Source organism: Salvelinus namaycush, chromosome 6 (genome assembly GCF_016432855.1).
Source record: "Salvelinus namaycush isolate Seneca chromosome 6, SaNama_1.0, whole genome shotgun sequence".
In the NCBI taxonomy this organism is placed as follows: Eukaryota; Metazoa; Chordata; class Actinopteri; order Salmoniformes; family Salmonidae; genus Salvelinus; species Salvelinus namaycush.
The window spans coordinates 23,471,280-23,494,876 of record NC_052312.1 but is presented as its reverse complement, the minus strand read 5'-3'; the positions used below and the strand labels follow the sequence as shown (position 1 = coordinate 23,494,876).

General features: G+C 41.1%; 2 protein-coding genes across 2 annotated transcripts in view; both read left to right on the top strand.

Moving 5' to 3' along the window:
* Window positions 1–2,277: 2,277 nt before the first annotated feature.
* Window positions 2,278–10,545, top strand: hmgb3a (high mobility group box 3a). Its single transcript, XM_038996249.1, has 5 exons — window positions 2,278–2,403; window positions 5,841–6,070; window positions 6,843–6,982; window positions 8,391–8,565; window positions 8,901–10,545. Exons 2-5 carry the CDS (start codon window positions 5,921–5,923, stop codon window positions 9,057–9,059), a joined length of 624 nt encoding a protein of 207 aa, XP_038852177.1. The 5' UTR covers window positions 2,278–2,403; window positions 5,841–5,920; the 3' UTR covers window positions 9,060–10,545.
* Window positions 10,546–13,801: 3,256 nt separating this feature from the next.
* The window catches only part of arrb2b (arrestin, beta 2b), a 66,950-nt gene continuing 57,154 nt past the window's right edge, over window positions 13,802–23,597 (top strand). Inside the window, exon 1 of the mRNA XM_038996236.1 lies at window positions 13,802–14,027. Within this exon, the coding sequence (XP_038852164.1) occupies window positions 14,005–14,027 (23 nt within the window). The 5' untranslated portion in view covers window positions 13,802–14,004. The remainder of the gene's footprint in view (window positions 14,028–23,597) is intronic.

Sequence of the window (23,597 nt, the reverse complement as noted above, 5' to 3'; positions counted from 1 at the left end):
CAAACACAGAAACGGGAAAACTAGACACACAACATAGAATGCCCACTCAGCTCACGTCCTGACCAACACTAAAACAAAGAAAACACAAAAGAACTATGGTCAGAACGTGACATTAATATTGGGATACAAACTAAAAATGTTATACATTTCAACTCTCCAGGTGTCTTCTTTTTTTAAGCCCATAGCCATGTGTGTGAGGTGTGTACTTTTGTCTCAAAGTAAATATGTGTAAGACTACCAAGAAACACTCTGTGTGACACTGATTTAACCTACTGCAGTAAAAGGTTTAATTACTCTACAGCTACAGACTACAGCTGCTGCAGGATGTAGAAGTGTAATTACTTTACAGCTACAGACTACAGCTACTGCATGATGTAGAAGTTGAATTACCCTACAGCTACAGATACAGCTGCTGCATGATGTAGTGGTGTAATTTCCCTACAGCTACAGCTACTGCATGATGTAGAAGTTTAATTAGTTTACAGCTACAGACTACAGCTGCTGCATGATCTAAAAGGGTAATTACAGCTGTGCAGCACTAACAATGTAGTGATGGCTCCACCTATAGCCCATAATCAATTCCTATTGAATTATAGCTTTATGGCCCTGTTCTCAGATACCAGAGGCTGTTTCTGTTGCTCTACTGTCACCTTGGGTCAAAAGCATGGAGAAAGGAGCAAGGGAGCAAGTGATCTATGACAAATCATGCACGTTTTTGGAAGTGGAACTGAGCCCAAATCACATATATTTAAGTGTGGAGTTGGATGTGTGCCATTCCTTCACCTTGGGGATCAGATACTGTTTGGGTCTCTTGTGCAGTGTGTATGCAGTCTTTTGGTCCAGCCCTACTATAACACACATAGCACACCTTAGGGTAGGTGCAGCTGGAGGCAGTAGGGTAGCTTCTCCCTACTACAACACAACTGGGTACAGCTCCCAAAGAGGACCATTGGCCTCCCCTGCTTTAAAACAACAATGCACAACTCCAGTCCATGAGGGTTGCATGCAGTCCTGCTGATTTTCATATCTCTTCCCTCACCAGCACTTCATTGATCAATATGATTGATTGGTTTAAGAGTCTAAACACCTGGTTGCCATGGTAAAAATCTATCTATGATTAAAAGGAAAGGGCGAAAATCAACAAACACTGAAATATGTGCATCTGCTTTAAAGGGACAGTTCACTCAAAAGGATGTGGCCCACAAGGAGTAGATCTGGAGGACCCCCCTTTAAAGAGATAGTTCAGTCGGAAGTAAAACATGTATCAGAGCATTTTCCTCAAGAGACCATTCCATATAATCTATTCTATAGACTCCACTATAAGCATTAGGAGAAATCTGCAGGTCTCAGTCTCAAATTAATGAGAAATATAAGCACCATCTAACTCAATTTTATTAAATGATTACAACATGGTAATTATCCTACAGTGATTCATTAAATATTATAAACTTGGTGGTTCGAGCCATGAATGCTGATTGGCTGACAGCCGTGGTATATCAGACCGGATATCATAAGGTGAATGCACCAATTTGTAAGTCGCTCTGGATAAGAGCGTCTGCTAAATGACTTAAATGTAATGTAAATGTATACCACGGGTATGACAAATCATTTATTTTTACTACTCTGATTATGTTGGTAACCAGTTAATAATTAGCAATAAGGCACCTCGTTGGTTTGTGATATATGGCCAATATACCACGGCTAAGGGCTGTGTTCAGGCACTCCTCGTTGCGTTGTGCATAAGATCAGCCCTTAGCCGTGGTATATTGGCCACAATGCCACACCTCCTCAGGCCTTATTGCTTAATTATATATAGGCCTACCAACTCCATTAAACTATACATTTTATCACTACATATGAGGTAAAATACAAAACTGTAGTAAAATTAATTAATTATTGTATTATGTATATCCATCCTTTGTCAATCCAATGACTTTACAGGTGTGTTCAGATCTGTATCTGTATCCTACTGTCCTATTTGAACCTATCACCTGAGAAAGAACGCTATCTCCTAACATCTAAAAAGATCTCCCGTTGAACCTCAATGTCAGCATACAGCCCGTACCCATACGCTCTACAGCACACACTGCCTACCATCCTCACCCTCTGAACTTATTTCTATACTAGTCTAAAACTTTTCTCAGCGGCTCTTTTTCAAAGGGGTGGGTGTGACCAGGCCTCCGTTACGACCAATAACGAACGAGAAATCCGGAGCGCGTGTGAAGACACGTCCAATCAGCAGTTTGGGAGGCTATTTTGAATCGACCCGGCCGCTAGCCAATCAGGCCGTTCTCGCATTGAGCTAGCGCGAGGCTGTGCAGTCTACATGGGGATAGAGAAGATAGGGGAAAGGCGAGACTGTAGGATTCCAGAATCCAGACTGACTGATCGTTAACAATACAGGTACGTTCCACTGTTATGTTATTCATAACGCAATAATAACATGACATTAACATTTTTTTACTTTCCCTTTGGAATACCTTAAGAATATTGTTTTGTGTTAAATCAGATTGTCATTTTAATGATTTGAAGTAAGATTGTGTTATTTTTAAGTGTTTACGTGGTATTTTAGTGCAATTATAGTTTACATGTGTTTAGATGTTATTCATCTTGCAGGCAAATAGTGTTTGATAATTTTCCTCCCTATAATGTGTGATGTGTTGTGTTATTGACAGAAATCTGCCGAAAATGTTCTTGATCTATTTTATTATCGTTTACAGGGTCATTTACCATAACGAAAATGAACATGTCACTGTTGTTTCGTTGACTCTGTGTTTTTTCCTGATTTTTAAAGTAACCAAAAGTTATTAAACTGTACATTTTCTGAGGCTTGTATTCCTTACACGCATCTCTGCTGTGTGACACTGAATATGGCTGGCTGTAGCCTGTCTACGAATAACACTGTCCTTCTATTGCGAACCAATTTCGATGTCATCTACATAAATACTCGTACATTTTCAAAGGAAATGTTCGTTTTCCTCCCAACTTTATTATCTCTATTCAACCATGTAAAGAAAATGTGAATGTCATCGTCGAAAATTAGTTTTGGAGATTTGTATCGTGCTTAGTCAAATGATCGCTCTCACCATGTAGTAAAATGGCTGGCGATTTAAACCATTGAAGAGAGGCAGTTCTAACACGGAGAAGGGACGGCGATTTCTTTTCGAAAAAAACAATTTCCTACGGACGAAAAATACCACTCTTTATCGTTTTCCATTCGAAATGTTTATCTCTAACTTTCTGCCGTAAAGGATTTTTATTTCCCCCCTTTTTATTCATTTTCGCAACTTCTCGCTTGCACCAGGATGACTCACATAAGAAATGGCTGGCGCACTGTCTTTGTTAACGGATAGCAATGCACCAAGCGACCGTCAGGGGTATAACTTCGGAAAACAGTGAAATGTCACGAAATACGCATTGCCAGTTTTAATGTTTTAACATGAATAAAAAGAACCGTCTTTATTTTATCTGACTAGGTTGTTTTGTTTTTAATTAATGGTCAAATTTAGTCGTTATAGCCCTTGGAACCGGAGGGGGTGTGTGTCGCTTTGTTACATAGTCAAACCCATAAGCCTTCCTCTCGCTAGACCTACAGAAGCCATTTTATTCAATGGGAGCTCCAGCGAAGAACAGCAAGCTCTCTTCGCCTGTATAGCAGCTAGTACTACCCAATACAAGGCGCTATGAACTGGGACTGAACGCAACCGAACGGAGCGGCGAATTAAAACTAGAAAAAGTAATACATTTTTGGGCAAAGTAAGATCGAAATATGCAAGAAGGTGGAAAATAAACAGGAGTTTCTCTCATGAGAACGCATTTCACAAAATGGAAGATGAATAATTCGCGTTGATGACCTTTGTTTTTCTCTGCCTGTGTAGTTGAAGCTTCTCATTCTATCGCAACATTGTAACCAGAGTCGGAGCGCTCGCTATACTATAGCTTGTATGAAGAGAGTTGAGTTCGCGTTGCGTTGGATGCAGTGAAGTAAAGTTTAGGGAGCTGAAAAATATGAAATTAAAAGGCTGAAAATGGCTAATGACAAGGAGGTGGGCGGTGGCGAGAGGAGAATATGGCGGGGCATCCTTATTAGATTGAGATTTAATGTAAGGTATTTTGTAAATATTCAAAAATCCTTTTTAGATTCGAATTCTTTTTTTTCTTCCAATATTGAATTTATATCAAAGTATGAATTCACATTCCTAACAATGATATCATATTTCTCAAATAGTTAGTAGTTAAATAATTGTAAGTATTTTTGAGAAATTAAAAGAAAACACTTTAAATAATGCAATCGTATTACATTGTAATTACATAGTACATTGTACAACATAATAACAAATCAAAAACAGACATCAGAACAGCACACAGACTCCTAGACACATTTTTTAAAATACATATAATTTCCTTAATTCCACATTTTCCTTAATTCCAAGACTCCTTGAGCAATTTCTTCTTCAGTGTCACACCCACAGAATGCTAATGCATTCCAACCAATTCTAATTCTGGAGCTAATTGGAACTCATTCAGATTTTATAACTCATTCTAAGTCTAGAACTCGTTCTTATTCTAGAACTCGTTCTAAATTCGAATTCCCTGGTTCCCGTCTATGGTTCCACCATACTATGAAGTTGACCTTCACTTGGTGGCTAATGATGTTAAATGAATATAATAGATGTTGCGTAATCAAATTATGTCTAAATTAGTCTATTAATTTTTACAAACCAATATAGAGACTTTAACAAATGTTATCAAACCTTGATTGAATAATCATAAAAAATGAAAATGCCATGGCCAATGTACACTGAACAAAAATATAAATGCAAGATGTAGTGAGCATTTCTCCTTTGCCAAGATAATCCATCCACCTGACAGGTGTGGCATATCAAGAAGCTAATTAAACAGCCCGAATAATTACATAGGTGCACCTTGTGCGGGGGACGATAAGAGGCCACTCTAAAATGTGCAGTTTTGTCACCAACACAATGCCACAGATGTCTCAAGTTTTGAGTGAGTGTGCAACTTGCATGCTGACTGCAGGGATGTTCACCAGAGCTGTTTCCAGAGAATTGAATGTACATTTCTCTACCATAAGCTGCGTCCAATGCCATTTTAGAGAATTTGGCAGTACGTCCAACTGGTGGCAATTTGAATGCACAGAGGTACCGTGACGAGATCCTGAGGCCCATTGTCGTGCCATTCCTCGGCTGCCTTCACATCATGTTTCAGCATGATAATGCACTGCCACATGTCACAAGGATCTGTACACAATTTCTGGAAGCTGAAAATGTCCCAGTTCTTCCATGGCCTGCATACTCACCAGAAATGTCACCTATTGAGCATATTTGGGATGCTCTGGATCGATGTGTATGACAGCGTGTTCCAGTTCCCACCAATATCCAGCAACTTCGCACAGCCATTGAAGAGGAGTGGGACAACATTCTACAGGCCACAATCAACAGCCTGATCAACTGTATGCGAAGGAGATGTGTCGCGCTGCATGGGGCAAATGGTGGTCACACCAGATACTGACTGGTTTTCTGATCCATGCCCCTACCTTTTTTTTAGGTATCTGTGACCAACAGATGCATATCTGTATTCAAAGTCCATAGATTAGGGAAATCCATAGATTAGGGCCTAATTTATTTATTTCAATTGACTGATTTCCTTATATGAACTGTAACTAAATTGTTACATGTTGTGTTTATATTTTTGTTCAATATACTTTGGCAGTTGCATCACCTGATAAAAAAAATATATATTTTGTTTACTTTCCCAGCAAAAATCGAACCACGCCATTGAATGAACCGATATCCATCTTCTCTCCACTCTCCCCTCTCCAGATACTGACCCAATCAACCACCTGACCAATTAACCAATAAACGAGTTCCACAACGCCGCTAGGCCCCGCCCAGTGACCAGGATGGCTAAAGGCACCCCTGGGAAGCCCAAAGGCAAGATGTCTGCCTACGCCTACTTCGTTCAGACCTGCCGAGAGGAGCACAAGAAGAAGAGTCCCGAGATACCTGTCAACTTTGCTGAGTTTTCCAAGAAGTGCTCCGGACGATGGAAGGTGAGGATAGAATATAATAGAATAGATCTTTATTGTCCTTCCGAGAATGCGATTGATTGATGGTGGGTAGGTGGATGGTTGATTGATTGATTCATTGATGGGTAGACAGATGATTGGTTGATTGATTGATTGTTTGATTGGTAATTGATGAACGATGATGACATTTATTTTTCTTCAAGAGGAAATTATTTTCACAGCTCACAAGTCACTGTATAGACATGATGATGACAAGATGAGATAGTCGATTTTCGAGTTTACATCTCTTAATACTACATTTGGTTATTGGTACGGAGCTAAATTAAATTCAATCAATCTTTTGTTTCCAAATCTATTGTTCCCATAAAGGACACGTTTGACAAACCAACTGGTAGACTACAAGCTGGTTGGTACTGTACAAGTCAAGAATGGCAAGTTATTTGGTAACGAAGGAGCAGTTACATATTCCTCACTTCAGGTGGCGCAACAAGACCACACATGTACTCAATGATGTCATGCTGACTTAGCATGCAATGTAAATTATGTAAAAAAAAAAAAAAATTGGAACAGAAAACACAAAAATACTGGTGTCTTATATTGAAGGACAAGTCCAGGTAGCCCCTCAAGGGTACAGGGTTAAGTCTATTTGTCATGTATAAAAAATATTATGAAACGCTCGCTCACAACACAAGCGACCTTGCATAAGACCTTTTTTTGTTTGGTGCTTAATGAACACAGCCCGTGTGTCCGTCTACTGGTGGGAATATTTTAAATGGTATAAATGTGATTTTTGCAGACGATGTCTGGCAAAGAGAAGGGGAAGTTTGAGGACATGGCAAAGCAGGATAAGGTGCGCTATGACAACGAGATGATGCACTTTGCCCCTGGTGGCAAGAAGGGAAGGAAGAAGGACCCCAACGCACCAAAGAGGCCCCCGTATGTACCACACACACAAATACACACAGACATACAGTATTCATACCCCTTGACCTATTCCACATGTTGTTGTGTTATAGTCTGTTACACCCATCTACACACAATACCCATAATGACAAAGTAAAAACATGTTTTTAGAAATATTTGAAAATGTATTGCAAATTAAATACAGAATTATCTCATTTACATAAGTATTCACACCCCTGTTAGAATCACCTTTGGCAGTGATTTCTGGGTAAGTTCCTAAGAGCCGTGCACACCTGGATTGTATAATATTTGCACATTATTCTTTTAAAAATTCTTCGAGCTCTGTCAAATTGGTTGTTGATCATTGCTAGACAGCCATTTTCAAGCCTTGCCAAAGATTTTCAATCCGATTTAAGTCAAAACTGTAACTAGGCCACTCAGGAACATTAAATGTCATCTTGGTAAGCAACTCCAGTGTAGATTTGGCCTTGTGCTTTAGGTTATTGTCCTGCTGAAAGGTGAATTTGTCTCCCAGTGTCTGTTTTACAGCAGACTGAACCAGGTTTCCTCTAGGATTTTGCTGGTGCTTAGCTCTATTCTGTTCTTTTTATCTGAAAAAGTTAGAAAGGATGCCTGTATCTTTGTAGTGACTGGGTATATTGATACACCATCCAAAGTTGAATTAATAACTTCATCATGCTCAAAGGGATATTCAACTTCACCATGCTCAAAGGGATATTTTATTTTTTATCCATCTACCAATAGGTGCCCTTCTTTGCGAGGCATTAGAAAATCTCCCTGGTTTTTGTGGTTGAAATTCACTGCTCGACTAAGGGACCTTACAGATAATTGTATGTGTGGGGTACAGAGATGTGGTAGTCATTCCAAAATCATGTTAAACACTATTATTGCACAAAGAGTGAGTCCATGCAACTTATTATGTGACTTGTTAAGCCATTTTTTTGTATTATTCCACTTTGACACGATGGGATATTTATTGTGTGTAGGCCAGTGGCATTTAGCAAATTTTTACTCCTGAACTTATTTAGGTTTGCCATAACAAAAGGGTTGAATACTTATTGACTCAAGACATTTCAGCTTTTCATTTTTATGAATTTCTTAAAATGTCTTAAAAACATAATTCTACATTATGTGGTATTGTGTGTAGGCCAGTGACACAACATCTCAATTTAATACATTTTATATTCAGGATGTAACACAACAAAATGTGGGAAAAGTCAAGGGGTGTGAATACTTTCTGAAGGCACTGTATATGACTGGACGGACAGACGGGCGGACAGATAGACACGCAACACACTACTTAGCTCGTGTTTATATCAATACTCACATAAGACGTCACATCGCCCAAAATGACAAAAGAAAATCCATACTAGTAAATAAATGAATATTGTACCTTTAAAAAAAAATCCTTTCTCCCTAGATCTGGTTTCTTCATCTTCTGCGCGGACCACCGGCCCAAGATCAAGGCCCAGCATCCCAGCCTGGGGATAGGGGACGTGGCCAAGAAACTAGGCGAGCAATGGAACAACCTGACTGATGCTACTAAACAGCCCTACCTGATCAAGGCCAACAAACTCAAAGACAAGTACCAGAAGGTAGAAGAAACACCTGTGTATTAGTTATTTAATTAGTACTTTAAAAAAATTCAGATCCTCTTTAATTTAGGATAAGCTGCTCTTCCTTGGGGTCCAAACAAACCACACACCTACAGAACCAAGATGCTATACCTTTCTATGGATTCGTCTCGAAAGGAGATAAGGGGAGGAAGCCACCTTAGAGATGTATCCATAGTGCTTGTAAACTTAATTCAGTATTATTCTATGTCTGACAACACATGATAACAAGATAGTAATATAATATGATACTGATAATAACACATTTGACTCCCTCCCTCCCTCCTCTCTCTCTATCTGTCTCTCTCTCTTTCCAGGACGTGGCTGACTATAAGTCCGGTAAGGGGAAGGTGGGTGCTCCGAGCATGGTGATGGCCCCTAAACCCATGACGAAGAGTAATATGGATGACGATGATGATGATGACGACGAGGAAGATGAGGAGGAGGATGAGGAGGAGGAGGAGGATGACGAGTAGACCCAACCGCGTTCTGTTTTGTGTGTTGTGTTATTATGATGACGACGAAGATGATGACGACGATGGCCATGATTATTAAGTGATGCAGGGTTTTTTTTTTCAGTTTGAAATGCGATTTGTAGGGGTTAGAGGAAGAAACACTGGTGATATCTTTGTGTTGCTTAATTACGTTGCTCCGCCCCTGCCACACTTCCCTCCTCCCCACTCTTTGTTGTTTTGACTTTGTCACTATGTTGATTTTGTGTAAACCGCTTACACAAAGTTCTCTATGTAACACTGAGTCCAGTTAAGAATTTGAGACTGTACATTACTACGGCAACTGTGATTGAACTCAAAGCAGATCCCTAATAATCCCCCCAACAGCTGTGTGTGTGCACATGTGCACGTGTGTGTGTGTTACTGTGTCCATTTCACCAGCACTGTCCAGTGTCTTCCTCAAAACCCTCATAGCATTGACACTATACTGGGTGTACATCGATTCAACGGAGAAGCATTTAAAACCAGTAGTAGCATTGCGGCAAAACATCATTCTGTTTTTGGCTGTGCGTCCCAAATGGCACCATAATCCCTATACAGTGCACTACATTTGACCTGGGCTCGTAGGGAATCCCATAGAGCTCTGGTCAAAAGTAGTGCACTATATAGGGAATAGGGTGTCGTTTGGGAGGCAGACATCGTTTAAAAAAAAAAGAATGTGTAAGGTGGTGCGTTACTGTATATGGTTGATTTAGACTTAGTCCCTGTTTTTCCCGTTTAACAAAAAAAATGGAGGCCTCCGGATGTAAGGGATATCAGATTGCACATATCTAGTAGTGGTGTTGTTGATGTAGCTAGGTGGCTGTGTGTGTAGCTGTGTGTTGGTTGTTGCACCAGGAAGTGTTGTAATCGTGAAAGTCGAACTCACTGTTCAACAGCCTTCCATGTAAACAAACAGCCATGGCTGGTTAGCTAGTACACACTGGCTAACAGTAATTTCACACTACAACTCACTCATTGTCTGGGGTAATTCCTAACTTCCATTTAAGTCAAATTTTCACCTAGTCATGTAACAGAGGAGGGTGGATACCATCCATCCAATGGTATTTAATGGAAACTATTATCTCCCTTTTGGCTAAGTGCACTTTTACTATTAACCGTTCGTTCATTGTTACAAGATCTTCTCACGGTTTAAAACACGACACACTGAGTGAAAAAGCACGGCTGTTGACTATTATAATAAACCTGTACTTATCTGTATCTAAGATGATTTTTTTCTTTTTTGTATGTTTTAGAAAAGCTACGTTTGCTATTATTATTAAAGTATGACATTTTTACATGTGGTGTTATGTATTAATGATTTCCATCCAAGCCATCTAAACTTGCTCCACACTCATCTGCCAAAAAAGTGAACATCCCCACCTATAACACATGTGTTATTATTATAAAGAGAGTTGTCTGGATATTATAACTAAAAGTGAATCAACAATAAAGAGAACATCAATTGCCATTTGAACTCTATACTTTACTCTCAAAATAATTATCCTGCTGGTCAAATACCTGACTTATTCCATCTCAACCTACAGGTTTGACAACAGAATATTCTAACAAATAATTACAACTTCATATTTTTTACATTACATATTGCTGATTAATCAATGTGATATAGGTCACTAGGAAAAATTCTAGAATTCACCTTAAATCCTCATTTTTACAGGTAAACATAATTTTACTCCCACATGTCCTACAGTGTTATTATCGTCTTGACAGTGAAATATAATGGGTCTGTATTACTACTCTCTTTAAAGGGATATTTCACCCAAATTACAAAATGACACATTGGTTTCCTTTTTCCCTGTAAGCATTCTATAGACAAGTTATGACAGCAATCCATGCATTGGTTTAGTTTCCCTGGCATTGTTTCCACATGCTAACGTTTTAGCATTTGTAGCGCCAATCCCATTCAAGTCATGGGACCGATATTAGCATTTGTTCAAATCATCCGAAAGTATCTACAATTTCTTGTGAAGCTCAACAAAGTAATTTACAGATGTTTTGAGCATGTGAGAAAAATGCTAATACCGGTCCCATGACTTGAATGGGATTTGTGCCACAAATGCTAAAACGTTAGCATGTAGAAACAGTGCCAGGGAAACTACACCAAAGCATGGATTGCTGTCATAACTTGTCCATAGACTGCTTACGGGGCATTTTGTAACTTGGGTGAACTATCCCTTTAACCACAGCATTACACAATCCACAGAGTGACTCCCTTAAACAATATACATAGCTCTCAGTAGGGGTCCACAGGTCTATTGCTAGGCAGTGTTGATATGTTTGTATAATGGTATTAATAGGGTAATAGGGTATGTGCTATATGAATGGTGTCCGCTGGATCACAACGGGGTGATTAGAGGGTTGTTTTCATTTAATTAAAGAGTGGAGGACCCTTGGTTCTCTCTCTAGGTTAAGGGATGTGGTTGAGGCTAAAGTTAGAGCTATTGAAGAAAATGGACTAGGGCTAGGATGGACTGTAAGTTTGGGACTTTTTCTTCCACCATGTCACGTCAGTCAGAATGCAATGAGGAGATGGAGATGAGGAAATCCAGGTTTAGTGGTATTTATTATTCACACAGTTTGAATAATACAGGAACGAACAGAGCACATGGGGGAGGGCTTGGATGGAGGTTAGGATGGATGTGAATAACAAGGATGTGCTTTAGGGTGTGGCTTGTAAAGCCTTGGCGATAGGATTGGATGTGGATAACACGAATGTGGTGTTCTGGAAGGGAGATACAAAAGGGAAACATTAGGAACACAACATAAGAGGTGCATGAATCATAAAGTAGTACCAAGTGAATATGGGGAGAATGTGAGCTTAACATGAACTATAAACTGAGGAGACTGCAAACACATACCTAGAACAAAGGAGCCATAGAATTTTGCAAATTGTGGACATGGATATACAAAGGGATATAACATTGGGCAACAAGTATGTATTAGTTAGGACTTACAATCTTCAAACAGTATAATAACAAAGAGCACTCACTTCATTCTATCAGGCACAATGGAAGGAGGAAGGATAGGGCCACCCACAGCATCACCAAGCATAAACTGAACTGGTAGGTAGGAAGGAGCATGCAGCTTATTATGGGGAATGAAAGGGGTGAAAAAGGTAGAGGAGAGTGGAGTGGGAACAGGTGTGGATGGAAGGGGAGTGACCTAGGGTAATTGGAAGCAATTGGAGTCCTGTAGGGGTGCCATGACTCTTCACAACAGTAAGGGTTGAACTAGGATGGAGACATGAAGCTAGGGTTAGAGTTAGGGTTGAATCGGGGTTGAAAAGGTAGCACACTAACTCCAGCTCCAACTCCAACCCTAACCCTAACCCTTATCCCCCCCCACACCACCACCACCACCAACAAATAGAGCTCCCCACCTCTGAATTCCCATTTTAAGCCCTCCTCTGCATGTACTGTGTCAATGAATTGCACACCTGTGATCACATCTGGATTCACTACTTTCTACATTTTGCCACTAGGTGGCAATAGAGCTAGATGGACAATCACAAGCATGCAGGGTTGGATAGGTTACTTTCTAAATGTAATTGGTTACAGTTACTAGTTACCTGTAAAAAAAATTGCAATTAGTAACGTAAATTTTGGATTACCCAAACTCAGTAACGTAATCTGATTACTTCCAGTTACTTTTGGATTACTTTCCCTTTAAGAGGCATTAGAAGAAGACCAAAAGGATCCATCAAACGCATTTGGTGTGTCATCATAGTGATCTCTGACTAGTGGTCAGAATCGCTCAGGTGGAACAAACTTAAACGTGCACCTATTTTCAATGCTGAATTTAATGTAATTTCACACAAACGCACATACGGACGCACACACACATTTATTTTACTATCCTTGTGGGGACCAAACAATTGATTCCCATTAAAAATCCTATTTTCTCTAACCCTAAACCTAACCCTTACTCCTAAACCTAACCCTTAAGCCCACTTGTCCAAATGTTCCTTGTTTTACTAACCAAAAACATAAGCGCACACACACACACACACACACACACACACACACACACACACACACACACACACACACACACACACACACACACACACACACACACACACACACACACACACACGCAGCCTTTCCAATGACAAATGATGACCGAAAAGGTCTCAGCGCTGAAGCAGATTATCCTATTGTTGCACCAATATTGATTATAAAAAATCAACTGCCAGGCCTTGCAGTGAAAGCAATAATCTAAAGAGCATTCTCTCAAGTGTCACCTTTGAAATATAGAAAATTCCTATATGAAGTCTATAACATAGCCTACACTTCTATTACATTTCAATACCATATTAAAATCAGGATTCAATCCAGAAATTATGTGGTGAACTGGGGACAGGGGAACCCTGAATTCGGCATTTGGTTTGGTTATTTTGGTTATTCCCTATGGAAATGCACGACAAACTGGAGGATATTTAATTATGATTGTGATAAGAGTAAAACAAATACATTCTGCCAGCGATTTGTTTTCCTCCTTATCGGTTACAAAAAGCCACACCCTCTTCCTAAAGCAGATTTCTAATTGGTGGGCCCGAGGGCAAGGGCGGGCCAACCCTGTTGTCGTTCACTAATTCACATGTTTCCGAAGCAGCAATTGGTCGAAGGTGGTGTCTGTCACACGGGGAGGGCGTCGCTCTGTGTTTAGCTCGCTGTCAGAACTCGAGAAGGCGAGGAACGAAACGAACTGTTCATTGCCGTCTGTAGGCTGTGGAAACGGAATTTCAGGTAGCTAGCTGTGCGAGCCGAACCGAGACGGATTGGAGCTCGAGCCCGCAACGGAGAGGAGGAAAGAGGAGAGAATTGAAGAAGACCTTGATATCCAAAATAGCGTTAAGATTTACACAAATATTACACTTTAGTAGCACTGAAACACAAGGCCTGCGAAGATGGGAGACAAGGCAGGCACCAGGTAGGAGACGTTCTCAGTATTTTGGTGTTTTTTTGGCGTTTGATTTTTGCGATGATGTTTTGTGTTATTTGGGAAAATAGGCCATCGAAGTGATGAAAGGGTAGCCTAGTTTAACATGCAGAGACTGGGAAGTGAAGGCAGCACACTGGTCGAGTTTCCCAGCAAAGAATCCGCGATAAGAGGGGGTTAATTAAGAAGTGTGCTCGTTGGTTCAGGGGAAGAGAGGAGGGAAGGAGGGAGTGAGAATTGTAGTGCAAACGATATCATCATCATCATCATCATCATCATCAAATATGCTCGCAACGCATAGCCTAGCCCACGGACTTGTGGCGATACAGTTATCCAGAATGCAAAACAGTGGATCAGTTTGTCAGCTGTCAGAATTCGCATAGGGTGGGGTTACATGGCAAACAACCTTCAATACATCATGAATTCTAGCCTACTCCTTACCAGATCTAGTAAGTGTTGATGAACTCGGCTATTGTAGCCAGCGACTTGATGTCTTGAAACAGTGTTTAGAAAAATGATATTACTGTGTGCGGCCTCATCATTGTCAACGTGAGAACTCTCTTATTATTACAATGTAACCTAGACTGCAGTAGGTTAACCTACTGCCAGGGCCGAATTAATGCAGGGTCTTACCGGTGCTGAAGCCCCTGGGTCCAGGCCCATGGGGGCCCAAGAAGCAGACATTTTTTTTTTTAATTATTTTGTTTTTTGTTAAGGAAATATATACTGTCTATTTGATATGTAGTATATATGTTATACTTTTTCAATGCAACCACCAACCACAGGAAGACTGAGGAGCCTGCTCTCAATGAGTGTAGACAGCCTGCTGCCGCTCTGCTAATCATCAGATGGGGGAGGAGAGGAGGTAGAGGGCCCATGTGGGTAACTGGGGGCCCCTGCCTTGATTGGGTAACAAACAAAACAAAAACTGTCTAATAAATAAAATGTGACTGGTTAATTGTGTTAGTCATGGGCTGGGCCCAAGAGGCATAAAATAAACTATATATATTTTTAAATGTAACATAATTTTTTATCCAACCACAGGAGCCTGCTCTCAAATACACCAGAGAGCATAATTTAGCCACAGAGGATCAATAGTATATAAAAAAATAACTGTGGATTAAGTTTTATCACAAGCACATACAGTATCTGCCTAAATTAAGGAAACACTAGCATGAAGTGTTTTAAAAGGATATTGCACCAACACAAGCTGCCAGAACACATTCAATGTGCCTTGGCATAGATTCTACAAGTGGGCCTAACCATGCCAGGAAAAAGCAACCCACACCATAACATATACTTTGTATCCCTTGTTTCCTTTATTTTTTGCAGTTACCGGTATGCCTACAGTCGGAAAGGCCGCAGTTTGGGTAGCATGCGCAACAAATACAGACTAGAGCTTGTTGCGTTGTGGCCATAGCCATATAATCCATAGAAGAGTTTTGTAACTTCTTATCCTAGCAATTTGACTGTTAAACTCAATGGTTACACTAGCAACGGATGCCAGTCCTAACTTGAATGGGAACCGCCATCCATGTATTATATTTCTATGGTTGGTTGCAGCTGACGGTTTGCTTTTTTCATATTTCAAAATGAAATCGCTGGACAAACAGCACAGTTTGAAAAGCAAATGCCTACTGCTGAAAAAGGAGACTAGTCTGTCTGTAAAAGCAATAGAAATACATTTTTCTCAAATCCCAATTTGTAGCAAACAGCAGCACTGTTTTTCTGAAGTAGCTCATCTTGAGATAGGCTAAAGCCACCACTGTGAGTAGCCTATGGCTTCATCTTCATAATTAGGTGCGTCAGTTTCTCATTGGACATTTTTATTTAGTATCCTACTGTAGCCTATGATATATATATACAGTGCATTCGGAAAGTATTCAGACCCCTTGACTTTTCCCACATTTTGTTAAGTTACAGCCTTATTCTAAAATGTATTAAATATGTTCCTCATCAATCTACACACAATAGTCCATAATGACAGACGAAAACAGTTTTGCACATTTATAAAGAAAGAAAGAAAGAAGGGAAATACCTTATTTACATAAGTATGCAGACCCTTCGGGGGAGAAGGCCTTTGGTCAAGGAGGTGACCAAGAACCCGATGGTCACTCTGACAGAGCTCCAGAGTTCCTCTGTGGAGATAGGACAACCATCTCTGCAGCACTCCACCAATCAGGCCTTTATCTGGCCACTCCTCAGTAAAAGGCACATGCCAGGCACCTAAATGACTCTCAGACCATGAGAAACAAGATTCTCTGGTTTGATGAAACCAAGATTGAACTCTTTGGCCTGAATGCCAAGCATCACGTCTGGAGGAAAGCTGGCACCATCCCTACAGTGAAGCATGGTGGTGGCAGCATCATGCTGTGGGAATGTTTTTTAGCGGCAGGGACTAGGAGACTTGAGGGAAAGATGAACAGAGCAAAGTACAGAGAGATCCTTGATGAAAACCTGCTCTAGAGTGCTCAAGACCGGGGCAAAGGTTCACCTTCCGACAGGACAAAGACCCTAAGCACACAGCCAAGACAACGCAGGAGTGGCTTTGAGACAAGTTTCAATGTCCTTGAGTGGCTTTGTCATTATGGGGTATTGTGTGTAGATTGATGAGGAAAAAAACAACAATTTAATCAATACATTTTTTGGGGGGGAAAAAGGCAAGGGCTCTGAATACTTTCTGAAAGCACTGTATATGTGTGTGTATATATCTCTATATCCTCCTAATATTGTACAATCTGTGTGTTGCTTCATTGGCCTGGGCTATTGTTTGTTTGAATTCAAGACCAGATTGATATCAGTTTGTCAGAGTAGCCACTCGGGGCCTATGATTTCTTAATCCGGCCCTGCTTACTGCCCCACTTCATTTTTAGGGTAACCCTGAATGTCATGCACAAGGCTACCTCTAAAAGCCGTCAACTGTTTGTCTGTCTCTTTCTGTGAAAATAAAACTGTAACTTTAGCCTACCACAGCACCAAAGCATGACACCCCCGACTATGACGTGTGTTTGACGTATGGTTCTGGTTTAATTCTAGTGCACGCACACGTGGTGGTAGCTCGAGCCTAGACCTTGGGAGTTCATGATCTGAGATACAGTACAATAGATAGATCCCATATGAAATGCTCATTCTGTCTTTATCTCTCTGTCTCACTCTCTCACGGGCTTTCTCATTCTGACTGTTTCTCTCTCTCACTCGGTGTCCATCTGAACTAGCCTACATATAGAGAAAGCCTTAATATTGTTTTCTTTAATCCCCTCCTTTCTCAGTTAAATGTGACCACTTGAGGAAGAAGAACAAATGAACATGTTTAATGTGGTTTCCTTTTCTCTCTCTGTGTGTGTGTGGTGGGTTTTATCTGTCTTATGGGTGTGTGGGACGTGGGATGTTGTCGTTTAAACCAGATTATAACGGTGTTCTTTTGCCAACTAACCAAAAAAAAAACATAACGAAAAAGCAAATAAAAAAGCGGCAGGCAAGGCCTATTGATTAGCAAAGGGTACATTTCAAATAGCACCATTTTCCCTACATAGTGCACTACTTTTGACCAGAACCCTATAGGCACTATTAGGGCTGGGCGATATGGCCTAAAGATCATATCGAGATTATTATTATTTTTTTCAAACTTATGGGCGTTTCACAATAGGTTATATACGGTATATCTAAAAATACAAACAATTCTCTAAATAAGCTTTGTTGCACAATTTAACGGTCAAATACACTTCATTTCAAACAGTCGGCAATAATCAAATGAATTCGGGGCTTGTAAAATGATACCTAGGCTAAGTATCAGCCATCCACAACCATACGACCCACTAATAAGATAACTATTTAATCAAAATAGTTTACCCTGCTTTTTTTTGTAATCACTGATCTGGCGTTATTGTCTGTCTATGACAATTCCTTTTTTGTTACAAATTTGATCCGATCAATGCACATCCACGAATGATTATTAGCAGGCATACTAGAAAATGAACACAGGTCTCATAAACAATATGTTAAGCACACGTGCTAGTGACTAGCCAGCTAATCTTTTATAAGTCTAGCCAACTTGGATCTATTTGCTTGCTTAACAAGGTAGAACACTGTTATGAGTACACCCTCCTACTGTTTGAACAACAGCCTGTTCGCTTTGTTTTAGATGTTGAAATCAAGGGGCCTACCTGGATAAGAATACGCTAATTCCTTATATACAGTGGGCTCCAAAATTACTGGCACCCCTGACTGGCAATGCACAAACAATGCTTAAACAAATATAAACAATATAATTATAGAGAGAAACTCAAAATACCAACGTGAGAAATACTGTACTTTATTAATGTCCTCCAAATCAAGGTTTCACAATTTAATGGCACCCTTAAAGATTATTGTAAATAACATCTACCAAAATTAAACCACACATTAAATTCCACTTATTTAAGTTTATCTAAGTCTTAAGGAACTATATTGAGCCATTACATCACTTCCTTTTTCACCTGGGTATAAAAATGAGGTAATACACATGCAATATCCCACTGTCATCCAACACCATGAAGAAAACAAAAGAACTAGCAGTTAAAAAGAGACAGATGGTCGTAGACCTTCATAAATCTGGTAATGGCTACAAGAAGATCCAAAAACGATTGAATATACCACTGAGCACTGTCAGGGCAATTATTAGAACATTCAAAAGATATGGAACAGTTGAAAACCTCACGTGTAGAGGACACATGCATTTTGCCCCCCAGGATAGGGAGGAGGGTGGTGAGAGAAGCAACAAAATCCCCAAGAAAAACTGTGAAAGAATTGCAGGCCTTGGTGGCGTCTTGGGGTCACCGGTTTTCAAAAAGCACCATCAGACGCCACCTCCACATCCATAGGCTCTTTGGAAGGGTTGCCAGAAGAAAGCCCTTTCTGACCCCAAGACACAGACGCAAGCGCTTTGGAGTTTGCCAAACGTCATTTAAATTATGACTGGAAGAAGGTGCTCTGGTCAGATGAGACCAAAATTGAACGTTTTGGTCAGATACAGCTTCGGCATGTTTGGCGTCAACAGAGATTCATACAAGGAGAGGCACCTCATACCCACGGAGAAATATGGAGGGGAGTCAGTGATGTTTTGGGGCTGTTTTAATTCCAGAGGTCCAGGGGCACTAGTTAAGATTGATGGCTTAATGAATTCTACCAAGTATCAGGCAATTTTGGCTGACAATCTGGTTGCCTCTGCCAGAAGGCTGGGACTTGGCCGTAGGGGGACTTTCCAACAAGACAATGACCTGAAACATACCTCAAGATCCACACAGAAATGGTTCTGTGACAACAAAATCAATGTTCTGCCATGGCCATCTCAGTCGCCGGACCTCAATCCAATCGAAAACCTGTGGGCTGAGTGGAAGAGGGCAGTTGATAAGCGCAAACCCAAGAATGTGAAGGATCTTGAAAGGATCTACATAGAGGAATGGTCCAAAATCCCTCCAAATGTGTTCCTTAACCTTGTCAAACTTTACAGGAAAAGACTCCAAGCTGTTATCCTTGCCAGAGGTGGTTGCACGAAGTACTACATGAGGAGTGCCAATAATTATGAAACCTTGATTTTGGTTAGAATTATTTTGTATTAAATAATGGAATGATTTTGGTTGGTTCCTTTGAAACATTAATAAAGTACAGTATTTCTCACATGTTGGTATTTTGAGTTTATCTCTATAATTATATTGTTAATATTTTTTTAAGTGTTTGTGCATTGCCAGTCAGGGGTGCCGGTCATTTTGGAGCCCACTGTAAATGTGCCTTTTTATGCTCCTTGCACATTTTATAAAACACAGACTAAACTGCTAGCAGGTATATCGTACCACAATGCCGCACGCGACAGAAACCGAGAAATGTAGTTTCCCACAGTCCTGTTCACTGATACTCCGGGTTTTAGTAGTTGAAACATTAAAAAAGGGGAAACGACTGATTCTGTTGGACCAAACCTCAAATGCAAATAGTGAATTTGAAACTGCGCTTTGTCAGAGGATGAAGGGATCTTTGCCTTTGTTGTTGTTGAGTGGCAGGGGGAGGGGTTGGTGCACACAGCACAGAAGGAGCGAAAGGAGATGAGACCAAAAAGACACAACCTTGATTCTTGCGATACAGGCATTTGGAACATTGCACTAAAATATACATTCGAATGAATCAAATTAATTGGATATATAGTCCAGCCCTAGGCACTATGGGCCCTGGTCAAAAGTAGTGCACTATAAAGGGAATAGGGTGCCATTTTTAAGACGCACCCATAGATTCACAGACGGTAAGCAGGAGGCTGCTTGCAAGAAATAGGTGTCATCCATCCGGTGTGCTATGCTTTCAGATTAGTCTAGGAAAAAAATAACACCTATTTTTTTGTTGTTGTTACTGGCCCTCTCAATCTGGTCTCTCATCTCTCTTGCTCCCACTCTCTCTCATCCTTTGCTTCTCTCTCTGACTCCCTCGCTTTTCTCACTACAGAGACAGATAGAGAGGAGGCGTAGAGGAGTGGGTGTGATGTAGAACGCATTGTAACCGCCCGCAAGCCAGTTGTCCTTTTATTGCTGTTAGATATGATCACACACACACACACACACACACACACACACGGTTGTACAATGGGGAACAACCAAAGGTTGGGTTCTCAGTTCAGTTCAACGACTTGGGACGTGGACTCATTTCAACACTTCTGAGGTAAAAAAAAAAAAGAAGAAAGAAATACAGTTTTGAGTGAACTCTCACTTTAACGTCAGTACTGCCATGTGCATATAGCCTCAACTGCCTCGTGCCCCGGCACATTGACTCAGTACCGGTACTCCTTGTATGTAGTCTTGTCATTAGTATTTTATTGTGTTACTATCTCCTTTTTTAATTTTTTTAAAATAAGCGTTATTGGGAAAATACTCAAAAGTATGCATTTCATGGTAAAGTCTACACCTGTTTGTATTCGGTGCATGTGACAAATACAATTTGATTTGATTTGCCAATGATGTGTATTGGGTGATAGAATGCCTTGGGGTGAAGTTTCTGACTATTGTAGTGGTGTTACACAACTTTAGTGGTTAGAGGCAGAGAGGAGCACAGGGAGAGATAGAGGGAACTAAATGGAGTGAGAGATGGATTGGTGAGAGATGGAATGGTGAGAGATGAGGGAAGTCAATTGCAACCCTGTCTGGCCCCTCTTACACACACACACACACACACACACACACACACACACACACTCCTGTAAGTACAAAGATGTATCCTCCCTGAGCATTAAGGAATTCCTCAGCCCCCCCCTCCCCGTTCCTCCCTCTGTTATTAGAGCGGAGGGAGGAGGAGAAGAGAACAGAGACAGTCCCAAATGGTGCATGAAGAGTACAAGCGTGGGATGGATGGATAGAACAGGATAGTGATGGACTGACTGACCTCACTGGAGAGAGAGGTAGAGAGAGGGAGGGAGTGAGTGTCTACTCCCTCATGTCTGGTAGTTTTAAGAGGATGTCTTTTAGGCTGCACCTCTGTCACTTACAAATGGATTGTGTGTGTGTGTATCTCCGTATGCCGTGTGTGTTTGCGTGTGTTCCCCATGTCGTGTGTGCGTGTTACATTCTCCACCTCTCCTTTTAGGTAGATGAAAAGAAAATCAAGGCCATTGACGTCTCACCTACTGTCATACCCTTTAACTGATCTGTCCATATCCATCTGTGTAAGGAATGGATTAACAAAAGAGCTTAGAATCTCTTTAATTGATTAATTGTTCTAGCCCCTGTGTGTGTGTGTGTGTGTGTGGAGTGTGTTAGGGCTGGGTATTGCCAGGGCCCTCACGATACGATATCACTATACATAGGTGCCGTTAAGATATGTATTGCGATTTGATATTAGGATTTGGCGATCCAAATATATTGCTCATTTATATGTCTGCTCCTAGAGAGATGAGAAAATGAGTTTTGATCAGTCAGGGAAATAGAAGTGCTGAAAACATGTTGGGTCACTATTTAAAAAGACGATGGAGAACAATCAGTAGGATGAAAAATACCGGCGTTTTGCAGCATGTCCTTCCCACTAGCGCTAGCAAGCGCAACCTAGAGTTTTTTACATTTATTTTACAAATCGATACTTGGGAGTCATATCAATATACTATCGTCCAAAAATAATATTGCGATATGCAACTATTGACTAGTCTGTGTGTATGAAATGCGACATTGGGTTCTAAATTAAAGTTCTGCCTCAGGGTAGCAGGTGAAAAGAGGGGAGCGAGAGGGCGAAATAGAGAGGGGGGGGGGGATAAGGAAGGGGAGAGAGAGCCAAAGATAGACATTGAATTCTCTATTACGGCCCTCCCTCTCACACCTCCAGGGGAGACCGAAGGGAAGGTAGAGCTGGGCCGAGAGAATCAAGCGTCTCTGAGAAGGACTGCTGATTTAGGATCAATTTAGCCTTTTAGATGAATAAGATGGACAGGGGAGTACTGCTAAATGGCATATACACTGCTCAAAAAAATAAAGGGAACACTTAAACAACACAATGTAACTCCAAGTCAATCACACTTCTGTGAAATCAAACTGTCCACTTAGGAAGCAACACTGATTGACAATAAATTTCACATGCTGTTGTGCAAATGGAATAGACAAAAGGTGAAAATTATAGGCAATTAGCAAGACACCCCCAAAAAAGGAGTGATTCTGCAGGTGGTGACCACAGACCACTTCTCAGTTCCTATGCTTCCTGGCTGATGTTTTGGTCACTTTTGAATGCTGGCGGTGCTCTCACTCTAGTGGTAGCATGAGACGGAGTCTACAACCCACACAAGTGGCTCAGGTAGTGCAGTTCATCCAGGATGGCACATCAATGCGAGCTGTGGCAAAAAGGTTTGCTGTGTCTGTCAGCGTAGTGTCCAGAGCATGGAGGCGCTACCAGGAGACAGGCCAGTACATCAGGAGACGTGGAGGAGGCCGTAGGAGGGCAACAACCCAGCAGCAGGACCGCTACCTCCGCCTTTGTGCAAGGAGGTGCACTGCCAGCGCCCTGCAAAATGACCTCCAGCAGGCCACAAATGTGCATGTGTCAGCATATGGTCTCACAAGGGGTCTGAGGATCTCATCTCGGTACCTAATGGCAGTCAGGCTACCTCTGGCGAGCACATGGAGGGCTGTGCGGCCCCACAAAGAAATGCCACCCCACACCATGACTGACCCATCGCCAAACCGGTCATGCTGGAGGATGTTGCAGGCAGCAGAACGTTCTCCACGGCGTCTCCAGACTCTGTCACGTCTGTCACATGTGCTCATGTGCTCAGTGTGAACCTGCTTTCATCTGTGAAGAGCACAGGGCGCCAGTGGCGAATTTTCCAATCTTGGTGTTCTCTGGCAAATGCCAAACGCCAAACGGCATTCATTCGGAATGTTAAGGATTAAGGTTTAGTGTAGGGTAAAAAAAAAACGAATGTCTAGCTCTGGAATTGAACACGCAACCCTCAAAGCTGAAGCTTGCGGCTTATGTCCATTCGCCATCCCCGTTCACAACACCCTAGCATAGCGGTTCCGAAACCGGGGCTTGCCTGATATGAAAATGTGGTCACAGGAGAATTTCCCA

Bases quoted from the DNA above. Each gene is read 5' to 3' on its own strand.
- hmgb3a (XM_038996249.1), top strand. From the start codon at position 5,921: ATGGCTAAAGGCACCCCTGGGAAGCCCAAAGGCAAGATGTCTGCCTAC. The intron at 6,071-6,842 runs GTGAGGATAGAA...TGATTTTTGCAG, and splicing joins AGTGCTCCGGACGATGGAAG to ACGATGTCTGGCAAAGAGAA. The intron at 8,566-8,900 runs GTAGAAGAAACA...CTCTCTTTCCAG, and splicing joins TCAAAGACAAGTACCAGAAG to GACGTGGCTGACTATAAGTC.